The sequence below is a fragment of the Sinohyriopsis cumingii genome, chromosome 3 (genome assembly GCF_028554795.1).
Source record: "Sinohyriopsis cumingii isolate HCF-2022 chromosome 3, ASM2855479v2, whole genome shotgun sequence".
Taxonomy (NCBI): Eukaryota; Metazoa; Mollusca; class Bivalvia; order Unionida; family Unionidae; genus Sinohyriopsis; species Sinohyriopsis cumingii.
Window position 1 is genome coordinate 143,858,541 of NC_142963.1, and position 15,472 is coordinate 143,874,012.

At 35.1% G+C, this 15,472-nt stretch overlaps 1 protein-coding gene across 1 annotated transcript in view; it reads left to right on the forward strand.

Annotated features, from left to right (window-relative positions):
- Positions 1 to 15,472, forward strand: part of LOC149804012 (sortilin-like) — a 97,464-nt gene that overhangs the window by 63,118 nt on the left and 18,874 nt on the right. Inside the window, exons 17-20 of the mRNA XM_089953900.1 lie at positions 1,936 to 2,052; positions 4,110 to 4,242; positions 10,736 to 10,851; positions 15,338 to 15,449. Of these exons, the coding sequence (XP_089810026.1) occupies positions 1,936 to 2,052; positions 4,110 to 4,242; positions 10,736 to 10,851; positions 15,338 to 15,449 (478 nt within the window). The remainder of the gene's footprint in view (positions 1 to 1,935; positions 2,053 to 4,109; positions 4,243 to 10,735; positions 10,852 to 15,337; positions 15,450 to 15,472) is intronic.

Sequence of the window (15,472 nt, forward strand, 5' to 3'; positions counted from 1 at the left end):
TTGGACTGTAAGACATAGCACTAAAACAAAAACATGTACTATGTCTTACATTGTAGGACTAGCCTTTCATCCATAATCCATTCACAGTTACTATTTATTACTTCTTGTAAAAGAGAAAAAAGAAAAGAAAAAACACTTGACCATTATCAACATAATTTACCAGAGTGTAATCTGAGTTCAAGGTCTTTCAGATTTTTGTCAGTTGATACTGATCTGTCATCCAGTTTGACTGCATTTACTTAAAAAGGAAAAACTTTTAACGCATTCTTCTCAAAAATGAACAGCAGAATTCAACAGAAACCATTCTGCATGAAGTTCACTTGTATTTGTTCATATTATTTTATCATATATGGCCATCATTACTAAAAATATTAAAAGAACTTTAAGTGGTGACTTCTCAGCAGAATGAATGCTCCAGCATACAGCTTTCACAAAGTTTTACATAAAGCAAGGGACTTGTTGCTGACTTCTGATTTACTCCCCCATCAGGTGTAAAATATCATGGATCAGTGAACTCTTTAACCTTTTTCACCCCTGTTGAACCAACAGCTAATGCAGATATTCCGTCTAAACTGGCTTAGATTAAACAAGTCCTCAGAAAGAAACAGTCACCTGAACAAGCGTAGAAATAACTGCTGAAGAAAGAATTCCCAAAACTCTGCAAGCCGGAGTGGAAATGTAAAGTTTGTCTCCTAGTCGTGTGAGTAAAATCATATCTCTTCCACTAGGACCTCACTGCCATGGATAGGTAACTTCTTCATTTGGATCTCAGAGAAGTTGTTAGCTCCTATCACAATCAAGAGTTACCATTCTACAAGGGGCCCTGAGTGGCAGAGTGGTCTAAAGTGCTCTCCATTACGGATCACTGTCATCTCACCTCTGTCTGCGTGGGTTCGAGTCTTGGATTCGGATAATGTGGGTATGTGAGAAAGCTTGCCAGTAGCATCTTGTGGGTCATTGGTTCTTCCTGGGGCTTTCCCAGGTTCTTCCTCCACCATTAATACTCGCCACCATGCATAGCCTATCATGTGCTGAAAAATGGCGTTAAACCCCACAACAAACAAACAAAACCATTCTACAAGCTAAGATACCTTTGTTATCATTGAAATCAGTGACAACAGTCTTCAACTGTTACGTCAGGGACCAGTCATCTCAGAGGGCTTATCTCTTTCTGGTGGGACTTATTTCAGAGGGCTTATCTCTTTCTGGTGGGACTTATTTCAGAGGGCTTATTTCTTTCTGGTGGGACTTATTTCAGCGGGCTTATTTCTTTCTGGTGGGACTTATTTCAGCATCAATACAGTCTAGTATCCAAGGTCATTCGGTAGTTTTTTTTAACAGTACAGAACACTCATATTTCTCTGGATTTGCAACAGTGGACATTTTTTTCTGTAAAAAGCATCCATGCACATGACCATCTGTCTCATGGGACTCAAAGATACTTCATGCACATAATGAGATCAGAGACAAGATCATCTCTGGAGTAAGAGCATGTAAATCTTTCCACCTCTTAACTGATAAATTAGTGTGATTGGGTAAAGTGCTTAAGGAGAAAATCAATTTTTGAAAGATGTTTTTTTATATATAATACCTGCCGGATCATAATATTGGCACACCCTACAAAGCTAGCAATTAAATTCCTGGACAAGCATGTAAATCCACTCCGGGTATAATGATTGAGGGTATTTAGCACCAGTAGTTCTATTCAAGGGGAGACCACTCATCTGACATGTCTAGGGGAAGTAGTCATCCTTTTGTCACAGTTGTTGCTGAAATAGGCGAGAAGACATGATTAACATCTCCTAAGCTTGGGATTGTTGGACTTGTGAGACAGTGGAGGTACTCCTGGATTCATATGATTGGGTATTATCAAAGCAAATCATTTTGTTTAAAACAATTAATACGTCTGTTTATTTGATTTTTTTTTTCTTGCAGTGAATATGGCTATTATAGACCTGATGGAAGTGACTATTGTGTGAAAGTCACGGAGTTCAAAGGGCCTGATATTGATATATGCTTACGAGGACATGAAGAAAAAATTGTTACCACTGGGTAAGTTTGGATGCAAACTGTATGTACTTGTACAAAGATAACCAGACTGAGGGCAGCATTTATGCATTGTAATTTCAAGCATTTTTCAAACTTTGCAGTTCTTTAATCCAAGAAATGGAAGGGGATATTTTTGACACTGTTAAAACAGCTATTGTTTGGGAATTTAGCTTGCTTAAAACCAAAAGTTAAAAAAATCTGGGAATATTACACACAAGATTTTAAAAATAGTAATAATATAGTAACTAGCTTGTCTGCTTTAAAAGGTACTATTTCCTTTGTAAATATTTGCAAATAAATTATCAATTATCAGATATTATTATTATTATTATTATTATTATTATTATTATTACAATTATTATTATTATTATTATTATTATTATTATTATTATTATTATTATTACAATTATTATTATTATTATTATTATTATTACCAACATGACTACATTAACCACGAATGGAAAAAGACGAAACTATCTTTTGTGTACAGGTGTGCTTTGTAGGGAGGGTTAGCTTTCAAACTAGGCTCATGACAAAGACTCTGCACTGAATAACATTAGCATTAGTTCAGTACACTATTCATCAAAATTATAAAATATAAATTTCCAAACAAGATACTATATCCTTCTCACTTTAATTCATTTAATCATTATTAACTTTTCAAAAAATTGCTGATCTTAGTTTTTTATATATCTTTTTCTCCATGCACATATCAGTTACAATGCCCGAAATTTCCACTACTGATGCTTGCATGTTTGAATGTCTATGCTGAATTGCTAACTATTTTGGGTTTAGTATATTTTCATGCACTCCATGTTAAGTGCACGCTGCAAGTTCAGGCATAGAATCATAATTGCAATGCCAGTAGCTGGTACAGGAAAGTAACATTTCCATTGGTCAGAATGTTACCACGTGATCAAAACGAATTGCGTTCATTTCTGTATGAACTGTAAGGAGAACTACTTTTCTAATAATACACACTTCTGTAAACAGTCACATGTACAGCATAAGATAAACACCGCCAGTTAAGGCAGACACGAAGTAAGCATTAAAGAAAGGCAACATTCTAACAAACAAACAAAAAATAATTGAAAAAATATGGCTTCCATTGGTTGAAGGGCTGGTATTATGATGACCTTATTGCGATCAAGCTGGATATCCCAAGTGCTATAAATAGCTACATAACAGAAAAACCACAAACATATATTACTACACTCGATTAAGATTTCTGTTTTTTAATGATGCAAACAAAATAACATAACAAATAATTACAATTTCAATTATAAGAGTTTAACGATTTTTCTGAGTTCATCGTGGTATAAACTGTCAGTTGCCTACTCACACAGCTTACATAATGCCCTTTGGGCGTTATTTGCTGCGTGAGTTGTCAACTGACAGTTTATACCACGATGAACTCAGAAAAAACAATGTTAAACTCTTACATCTTCTTTATCATTCTACTTAATCTTCCCATTAGCATTTTTCTTCTATTTCTACTCCTCCTTCCCATCAGCATTGTTCTCATTTTTCCTCCTCCTACTTCTCATCAGCATCCAATTCATCAGTAAGCAGTTCATCTACTGGTCAGTCTCCATATCTGTGATGAAGCTACTAAAACTGCCTGGATTATCTTTAATCCATTGGTTTTACGGGTGGAATTTGAGGTGGCTGGAGTGAATTGAAGCTTGATCTCTGGATATTGTCTTAGAACCAGATAACCTTTCTATTGGCTGAATTATCTTTTGATCAAACCATTTAAAATTACTACTTTGAAAGTTTGTTATTGTTTAAAATATCAGATGGTTTTATCAGCATTCAGTAGTTCCAAAGAGGAAATGGTCATATCTTTAATTTATAAAAACTGTTTTGGTTGCATTGGTCCCTTATAGTGACTTCTTTTTATTGCATTCTGAGTCACTTTGTGCTTGTGCCATCATGAAACTTGAAGGAACATGTAAACATATTAGTCAATAGACAAATAATAGGTCACTGTAGTCTATAGTTCAAGCTCAGGAAATCACATTTGCAGTTATGTAATTAGTTTATTTCATCTGTAACAGGTACAGGAAGATCCCAGGTGACACATGTGCAGGTGGCTTTGTACCGAATGGGGGTCAGTTTATTGATTTAAAAAAGCAATGTTCAGAAGAATTGAAAGCTGATGTTATTAAAGATGAGACAGCACCATCTCAGGTATGTTTCATTTTTACCAGTTTTCTGTTTTGTTTTTCATTTTAAATTAAAATAATATCTTAAATAATTTGGAGGAGTTAGATAAGGGAAAAAAATTTTTGACTTAATATTTGATGAATTTTAAAAAGTTACAATAAAGAATTTATAAAACAATTGATTTTGAATTTTGTAAGAATATATATACTGAAAAAAAAATAGAATGACAGTGGCATGGCATAGTGTGCAGTTCTTGTCCATCAGTCTATCTATCCACCGCACAAGTTTTGCATTTAAATTAGTCTGTGTACCACACAATTTTTGCATTAGATATATCCAATACACAGTTTTTACATTAGATATGGTCTATCTATCCAATACACATTTTCTTCATTTAGACCAGTCTTTCTATCCAGTACACAGTTTTTGCATTTAAACAAGTCTTTCTATCCAGTACACAGTTTTTGCATTAGATACGGTCTATCTATTCTATACACAGTTTTTGCATTTAGACCAGTCTTTCTATCCAGTACCCAGTTTTTGCACTAGATACGGTCTATCTATCCAGTACACAGCTTTTGCATTTAGACCAGTCTTTCTATGCAGTACACAGCTTTTGCATTAGATACGATCTATCCAGTACAGTTTTTGCATTAGATACGGTTTATCTATCCAGTACACAGTTATTGCATTTAGACCAGTCATTCTGTCCAATACAGTTTTTACATTAGATACGGTCTGTCTATCCAATACACAGTTTTTGCATTAGATATGGTCTATCTATCCAATGCACAGTTTTTGCATTAGATACAGTCTATCTATCCAGTACAAAGTTATTGCATTTAGACCAGTCTTTCTATCCAGTACACAGTTTTTGCATTAGATACGGTCTGTCTATCCAGTACACAGTTTTTGCATTAGATACAGTCTATCTATCCAGAACACAGTTATTGCATTTAGACCAGTCTTTCTATCCAGTACACAGTTTTTGCATTTAGACAAGTCTATCTATGTAGTACACAGTTTTTGCATTAGATACAGCCTATCTATCCAGTACACAGGTTTTGCATTAGATTAGCCTATTTATCCAATACACAGTTGTTGCATTTAATTCAGTCTGTGTACCACACAAGTTTTGCATTCAGATCAGTCTGTGTAACACACAGGTTTTGTATTAGACCAGCCATTTTATCCAGTGCACAATTTTTTCATTCAGATCAGTCTATGTAACACAAAGGTTTTGCATTAGACCAGCCTATTTATCCAATACAATTTTTTCATTCAGATCAGTCTGTGTACCACACAGTTTTTGCATTAATCACTATATCTATCCAATACACAGACTTTTGCATTTAGACCAGTCCATCTATGTACCACATGAGTTTGCATTTGGATTAGTCAGTCACTGAAAGACTTTTAAAGATATCTAATTGGTCTGGAATAAAAATAGTGCAAATCACAAGTTGGCCATTGGTAGCCATCTTGAAAATCTTGTTATCACTTATCTCTGGCCGTATTGAAATGTAGTTTTCCAGAATGAAAATGATGCTAACATGACTTCATATAAGATTTTCAGATTGTGATAAAAGCTACTTCTCAAGAACAAATAGCACTGCTGACATTTATTTTTCTTTGCTTTGTGCAATATATAGTTGTTGCATATTAAAATGATTTTTGTCCAGTCTTCCTGATGGTTTTCTCAATAGCCTTTCTAAAAATCTCTATATGGCAACTTCTGAATTGACTGTCGGCCTGGTGTCAGGATAATGTGAATGTGTGGGACATAATGCTACATATCTGCGACATGATGTCCCAGTGCTAGACACTACTAATATATATTATTTGCATTTTAGATAAGACAGAAACTTGTTGATTTGGGGGTCATCAAGAAAAAGGTCAAGGTCACAGTAATTAAAAATGTTAAGGTCACAGTAATTAAAAATGTTAAGGTCACAGTAATTAAAAATGTTTTAGGCATATCTTGATTTCTTTATCATTAACCAGACTTTCTGTCTGACATGCACTTTAGCCAATGAAGATACATATTTATTTTGGGGTCAAAAGATCAAAAGTCAACGTCATGGACAAAAGAAGGATGAATAATTTCCGCACAAATATTTCTTATAAGTGCCATATTACATGACTAGACTAACTTTGTAAATGACTTGTATTTTGGGGCTTAAAGGTCAAGTCCTGTGCCACCAAACATGACCAGATTGTGGATGGTTTGGTATCCACTGGTCAAGACCACAGAGACTGAAAGAAGACAAATGGTGTCTTCAGAACAATTTGACATGGAGGACATATATTTTTTTATGGTGGTCTTATTTTTCAGGGCTCCTACATTGAGCATTGATTTGTCACTGTGTTCATCATAACTGTTTCCTTCAAAATTTATTTCCATTTGTTTCTGTTAACATATTTGATCCAAAGCTGGGTGATAAACACACCCATATTTTAGAAAAACTAATTCGTTATTCTTTAACAAAACCTTTATCACTGATAATTCCACCCCATACTTTCTGAATATTTTGCACAGCTTGCCTGTGGGTTTATCATGGAACAAGCTCTGAAATGAAGCAGTTACTGTCTCAGCCTGTATATGGTGAGATGGAGGTAACACTTCAACACTGGTAACAACAGTAGCAAAAGCAACATTTGGATTCTTTGTTAGAGTTTCTTGAGTTATGTATTCATGATAGCAATTGCTATATTCAGTTGTGTATCCTCCATAGCAGTTGCTGTATCATTTATGCATACATAAATAGCAGTTGCTATATTCAGTTATGTATCAATGATAGCATTTGCTATATTCAGTTATCTTTCAATGATAGCACAATTGCTATATTTAGTTATGTATCCATTATAGCAGTTGCTATATTCAATTATGTATCCATAATAGCAGTTGCTATATTCAGTTATGTATCCATGATAGCAGTTGCTGTATTCAGTCTGTATGGCATATAAGATGGACATCTTAAAAATCTTGTTTTAATTACTCATTCTGGATTGATGGTCATATCACCATGGTGTTTTCACATCTGGTTGGTGGTAAATGAAAAGAGGAGCCATGGTAGCACAATTGGTTGAGCATCATACTTGTTATTTAAGGGTCTCGAGTTCAGTACCCACTTGTGTCAGCCCAGTTTGATTGCTTTGTGTGTTTTTGGGAAAGACACCTAGCTCCCAATGCCTCAGCATCGTAAAAGTACTGTTAAAACCAACCAGCAAATCTTGCTGTTGGTACAGAATATCTGAAATGGTCTCAACATGCAGCAGTTATTAGAACAAATGGTCTTATCATGGACTCCTGGAAATGTGAAAGGGACTCTTGTTTATCTTGGCATTTTTACAACTTAGCTTTTAATCATCACTATAGAGCAAATATTGTGCTAACATGCCATTAAACTATATATACACAGACACATTCACACAAACATGCATATATATATATATATATATATATATATATATATATATATATATATATATATATACACACACACACTGTAATGGTAAAAGAGATGCTGCCAGGCATAAGACTCTTGCAGAAGTGATGGAGAGTCACACAATTTTTAAAATTCACTTAGCAGTCACCGTTTACAATGGCCATTCTGATTTTCTGATTTCTCCCAGCAATTTTTAATTTAATTAAATGTCCAGTGTGTAATGGTTACCTGCCTTCTGCGAACAGTTGTCATGGTTATCTGCCTTCTGCAGTCATTTGTGTCCTAACCAAACACTGGTTTCTCCTTACCTCAAGCAGTCACTAGAGCATAACTGCATTGACTGTTCCGTCTGTGCAAACTTAATTTTTTCTTCCTGAGGAAGGCTTCGCTTAGACGAATCAATGTGCAAACATTTCTTATCTCAGTTGTACTCATAACTAGAGTCACTTTGTCAGTGTAACTCAAAAGGTGTCAGTGTGTCAGATTACAAAGCAAGGCCATTTTTATCATTAGGGTAGAAAGTTTAGCAGTTTGATTGTTGGATAGCAGGGAAAGTGGTTGTTATTGCAACCAAAATGGAAGTTACTGTTTCAGCTAGTGTGACAGGTATAGTTTGATATCTTCATTTTTTAGCCAGTGAATTATATATCTGAAGAAAAAAGTTTGACTTTAAGAATAGATACAAGATACGGGTACCATATTTACCGCATATGTTGGGACACCGTATTTGTTGGGACACCATAAATTAATTTTAAAAGTAATTTTTTTGTGCACTGTATGTTCTGGGAAACATCGTTTTTTTTGAGTCGTAAGTTGTGGGACACCTTTTAAATCATTCGAAAATTACATGTCGGAAATTGCAATCCAACTGAAATTTTATTTTTTAAATATAAAACTATTTGAGATAAAACTCTTTAATCCACTGCAGCAGCATCTCATCAACACAACCCTTCTCCTGCACATGTATGGTCTATTATTTTGATACATGGATACTTTTTTAACTTTCTCATGCCGTGAAAAATTGTTGGAGGCAACCCACCACCTGAAGTAAAAGCTGCAAGAACAAAAGGAAGATTTTTTTCAAATCTGCACTAGTCTTGCTAATTCTCACACTTTTGATGCCCATCTTATCATCAGTCCATCCAGGAATGCGATCAAAGTACACTAAAGTTTCATCCATGTTAATGATCATATTGTCAGCGAAATGATCTGTTTCTCTTCTGGCCATCACGAATTCATCACGTGATTTTATTTTCTCCAAATCTTCTGGATGATGCTGGTCATCGATGTTCATGCACGAAGCACTATATTGTACAACTTTAAAAACTGTTCCATTGTTTTACTTTATTGTCAAACTTTTTGTGAATACTGTTGAAAAGGAACCAAAGTTAGCTTCCATATCTCGGCCGTCTTTGTATATTCAAAGCTAAAAAAATAAATCGACACACTTAAAAGAACCCATCTGAGGTCAGCTTGCTTTGCAATAAAATAACCTTTGTATTGATATCCTTTAAAAAAATTCGGCTTCCGAGTCCAAAGTCGGCTTCCAACGTCTGCTTGCTTTGTAATAAAAATAACCTTTGTCTTTGATGTCCTGTTGGCAAGTTCAAAGAAGTTTACTGCTGGCTGCCAGTTGTGTTTATTTACCACCAGGGCTTATATGTGCTTGGCATCTTTAGTAATAATTAATACAAAGGTGCACTGATGTCTGCAGGTAAATATTAATGATACTTATGTAACCCGTGCTGGTGAAAAGATTGTCACTTGCACTCAAGTGAATGTGTTTTAAAATAATGATTTTTATTTACGAGATACTGGCATACAGTATAGTTCTCTTCTGGCCTTAACGAATTCATCACATGATTTTATTTTCTCCAAATATTCTGTGTGATGCTGGGTCATTGACATCTGTGCACAAAGCACTATATTGTGTCACTTTAAAATTTGTTCCATTGTTTCAATTTATTTTCAAAATTCCCGTGAATACAGTTGAAAAGGAACCCAGGTATGCTTCCATATCTCGGCTGTCATTGTATATTCAAAAAAAAAAATTTAAACAAATTGGCTCACTTCACAGAATTCATAGTCAACTTCCCATGTCGGCTTGCTTTGCAATAAAATAACCTTTGTATTGATATCCTGTACAAAATAAAGTAACCGGGGTCGGCTTGTGTGATCGCCTTTTTTATATATTGATCTCTGTTTATTAGGTGGACATGTTTGCATACAAGCACTTTTATGATTTAGACCAGGTGTGGTTTATGCAGTTGATAGACTTTGACTCGGTTGTCTCCTGGGGTCATATAACAAATTGATACATTGGTCTGGCATGAGGGAAATTTCTAAAGCCTGAAACCCCATGGCAGCAGTGAGACATGTCAAAGGACAGTTGATTACTTTAGGAAAAGTGTTTGATACAAAGACCATGTACTCAGGATGACACACAGTAAACGGATAAGATGTGGTGATGCAGAATTCTGCTGGCACCTCATCACATAATAGAGAACTGAAAAAGTATTTCTCTTTCCCCACCTGCCAACTACGGTGGCCTAGTTGTTAAAGCGTCTGCATTAGATGCAGGAGGTTGCGGGTTCAAACCCCAGTCAAGTCATACCAAAGATGGTACTAGCAGCTGCCTCGCTTGGCACTCAGTGTTAAGAGGTTAGTGTTTAAGAGGCTAGTGTTAGGGCTGGTTGGCCTGGTGTCAAGATAATGTGACATTGTGGGACATCACACTACATGTCTGCAGTATGATGCCCCAGCAGAGGACATCACTATAAACTGCCATGCTGCAGACATCATAGCAGTATGACAGAATATTTTTTAAAGTTACATTTTAAAAATCCAAATATCTTTCCCCACCTACCCCACCCTCTTCCCTGCAGGTAGATGTGGGGGACCTCTCCTAATAAGAAAATGTTTATCATTTCTGTCTGTTATCCATGAAAATGTAGCACTGCCGATGTGTAGTATTGACAGTAATTTGCATATGATGCTAAAATATTGTTATTTGTAGTATTCCAACATCTCATAACTGTACAGCTGATCATTTTCATTTAAAATTTCAGCCCAACAATGGTGAGGTCCACAAGACGGCAGTAATAGTGTTAGCAGTCATAATCCTTTTTGTCGTCATTCTGATATCCATCTTTCTTGCACGTCGATATTTCATTCTGCGGAGAAAGTAAGTAACTTAACATCCTTCTAGATATTGTGTTTTAGACATAGTAATATGCAGATGCTGTATTATCCAACCAGAAATTGAATGCAAAGCAAAAAAAACCTCTATGAGGAATCAACGGTGATGCTTTGCTCATAAGTCATGGAGTGAGTGCAAATAAGTTCTGTTTTGAGATCTTGAGGTTTCAAGATTAGAGTGCAGACAAAAATCACACGTTACCTTTTGATTAAAAAATGTTTTGGCTAAAACATAGAAATATTGAATAATAAATTATCTTTTAAATATTCTGTTAGATTCTGTTGAAATAAAGAGATTTTGTGAATTTTTAAAAATAAATAGGACACTTACCATTAGACCTTCATGTACACTTACAATTAGGCCTGCTTGTACACTTACCATCAAGCCTTCTTGTATACTTACAATTAGGCCTGCTTGTAAACTTATCATCAGGACTTCTTGTACACTTACTGTTAGGCCTGCTTGTGAAATTACCATCAGGCCTTCTTGTACACTCACTGTTAGGCCTTGTACACTTACAATTAGGCCTTCTTGTACACTTACAGTTAGGGCTTATTGTACACTTACAATTAGGCCTATATGTAAACTTACCATCAGACCTTGTACACCTACCATTAGGCCTTCATGTATAGTTACTATTAGGCCTGCTTGTACACTGACCATTAGACCTTGTATACTTACTTTTAGACATTGTACACCTACCTTTAGGCATTTTTGTACATTTACCATTAGGCCTGGACTGCTCCAGTTGCCTAGTGGTTAGAGCGCCTGCCTTGGATGTGGGAGGTCATGGGTTCCATCACCGGCTGATTCATACCAAAGACTTACAAAAATGGTACTATCAGCTGCCTCGCTTGGCGCTCAGCATTAACATGTTAGTGTTTGGACTGGTCAGCCTGGTGTCAGGATAATTTGACTGGGTGAGACATCATGCTACATGTCTGTGGCATGATGCCCCAGTACTAGACATCACTATAAACTGTCACACTGCAGACATTGTAGTGATATGACTGGAACATTGTTAAAAGCTATGTTAAAAATCCAAATCACACACACACACACACACACCCATTAGGCCTACTTGTACACTCACCATTAGGTCTTGTTTATTTTTAGGCCTGCTTGTACATTTAGCATTAGGCCTACTTGTATGCTTGCCATTAGACTTATTTACCATTAGGTCTGCTTGTACATTTAGCATTAAGCCTCCTTGTACATTTACCATTAGGTCTTGTTTATCATTAGGCCTGCTTGTACATTTACTATTAGGTCTACTTGTACACTTGCTATTATGCCTTATTGTACACTTGCCATTAGGTCTGCTTGTACATTTACCATTAGGTCTACTTGTACACTTACCATTAGGTCTTGTTTATCATTAGGCCTGCTTGTACATTTACCATTAGGCCTACTTGTACACTTGCCATTATGCCTTCTTGTACACTTATCATTAGACCTGCTTATACATTTACCATAGGCCTGATTGTACATTTACCATTAGGCCTATGTGTACACTTGTCATTAGGCCTTATTGTACACTTACCATTAGGCCTACTTGTACACTTGCCATTATGCCTTCTTGTACACTTATCATTAGACCTGCTTATACATTTACCATAGGCCTGCTTGTACATTTACCATTAGGCCTATCAGTACACTTGCCATTAGGTCTTATTGTACACTCACCATTAGGCCTGCTTATACACTTACCATATTCCTGCTTGTACATTTACACTTTGGTCCCCAATTTTGATTTCCGGATTCGGAACATGGATTTCTTGATACACGGAGCAAATTAATGCTTAGGAATTCCATTCCCATTGAATTATGTCCGGACAGTGAGGTTTCTGGATAAACAGAGTCCATATTAACGAGACTTCTCGGTATTAAAAAAAATCTCTAAAAGTCTTAGTCCAAATTTTTCTTTGCATGACAACAGTATTAATTTGGTGTCTTTTATCATTCTTTCAATTTTGGGCATATTCCTTGGTGATATATATATTTAAATTGACAAGTGCATTTTCACAGTGGATTACAAGTACTTTTGAAGGGTTGTTTGAACATTTCCTTTATATATCATGGATGGCACAAGTGAAATTGGATACTCATTCTTGAAGGCCTTGCAGTTTGGAGGGCATTAATTGCCTGTCTTCAGTATTTTGATACTGAATCCAGTCAACAATCATGTACTTTTGTGTATATCAATCTAGTCAGTAATCATGTACTTTGTGTACATCAATCTAGTCAATAATCATGTACTTCTTTGTACATCAATCCAGTCAATAATCATGTACTTTAGTGTACATCAATCCAGTCAATAATCATGTACTTTAGTGTACATCAATCCAGTCAGTAATCATGTACTTTGTGTACATCAATCTAGTCAATAATCATGTACTTCTTTGTACATCAGTCTAGTCAATAATCATATACTTTAGTGTACATCAATCCAGTCAGTAATCATGTACTTTAGTATACATCAGTCTAGTCAATAATCATGTACTTTTGGGTACATAAATTTAGTCAACAATCATGTACTTTAGTGTCTATCAGTCTAGTCAACAGTAATGTATTTTAGCGTACATATATTTAGTCAGCAGTCATGTATTTAAGTATATATAAATCTAGTCAACAATTCATGTACTTTAGTGTACATGAATCTAGTCAGCTATTATATATTTTAGTATACATGAATCTAGTCAAACGTTATGTATTTTAGTGTACATGAATCTAGTCTACAGACCATAAATTTTAGTGATTTGATCAAAAATGAATATTCAGTATTATGTTCTTGAATTGCATACACAGAATACAATTTGATATGATATCATATTTACATGATTACACACATAAGCTTCAAATAATACATGTTATGAAATTAAATTGTGTTTGTTATTTTCAACCAGCATTTAAGTAATTAGGTATGCAGGAGAAGACATAGCATTTAAGTAATTACATATGCTGGAAAAGACCCAGCATTTAAGTAATTAGTTATGCCAGAAAACAACCAGCATTTAAGTAATTAGGTATGCCAGAGAAAACCCAGCATTTAAGTAATTAGGTATGCTGAAGAAGACCCAGCATTTAAATAATTAGGTATGCCAGAAAAAAACCCAGCATTTAAGTAATTAGGTATGCCAGAGAAAACCCAGCATTAAGTAATTAGGTATGCTGAAGGTGACCCAGCATTTAAGTACATAGGTATGCCAGAGAAATCACAGCATTTAAGTAATTAGGTATGCAGAAGAAGATCGAGCATTTAAGTAATTATGTATGCAGGAGAAGACATAGCATTTAAGTAATTAAATATGTTGGAAAAGACCCAGCATTTTAATAATTAGGTATGCTTTAGGAAACCTAGCTTTTAAGTTAATTATGTATGCAGGAGAAAACCCAGCATTTAAGTAATTATGTATGAGGAAAAAACCCAGCATTTAACTAATTAGGTATGAGGAGATAACCCAGCATTTAAGTAATTAGGTATGCCAGAAAAAAACCAGCATTTAAGTAATCAGGTATGCCAGAGAAAACCCAGCATTTAAGTAATTAGGTATGCTGAAGAAGACATAGCATTTAAGTAATTAAATATGCTGGAAAAGGCCCAGCATTTTAGTAATTAGGTATGCTGGAGGAAACCCAGCATTTAAGTTATTTAGGCATGATGGAGAAGACCCAGCATTTAAGTAATTAGGTATGCTGGAGACCCAAACAAGTAGTAAACTGATGGTTAAATGAAATAATAATAATATCACATATTGGACCATTTGTATTATCCCATTATTCATGCTATATGGAAGAATTCTTCTTTTATTTAAGAATTTTTTGGGGGATTGGGACTAATACACACACAGTATATTAATCCCAGCCGAGTACAGACAAAACCATTGATACTTATTTTAAATGCTTTGATTTTAGATAATTTTGGAAATAAAAAAGTCTGGTCTTTGACAAAACAATTGAAAAATGTAAATATTAAAATTATTCATTAAGTAAAGTTTCTTAAAATGTAAACAAGAAAAAAAATTATTATTTTTTAGTGCAGATTTGTACAGGTTTTACCATACTGTTCATGTATTGAAAGTTTCAGTAACCAGACCAAATAACACCCAACTAGACCAAATAACATTCAGCCATACCAAACAACTCCCAACTGGGTTATGCAGTTAATTTCAGTAACCATACTAAACAACTCCCATCATGGTTATGAAGTTAATTTCAGTAACCAGACCAGACAAAACCAGACTGGGTTATGAAGTTAATTTCAGTAAGCAGACCAAACAAACACCAAACTGGGTTATGAAGATAATTTCAGTAACCAGACCAAACAACACCAGACTGGGTTATGAAGTTAATTTCAGGAACCAGACAAAACAAACACCAGACTGGGTTATGCAGTTTGTTGAGTACCCATCTTACCAGGATTAAGTTTCATTCTGTTAATGTGAAATCTTTTTTAAAAATTTATTTTCAGCAAAGTCGTGTATAGATACTCTCTACTGAACCAGACTGAAGATAATGTGGAACATGACCTTGAGAATGCATTGACTTCCAACGGGAGTGTATTATATCAGGATTCAGATGAGGTATAAAATGTAGTAATCAATAC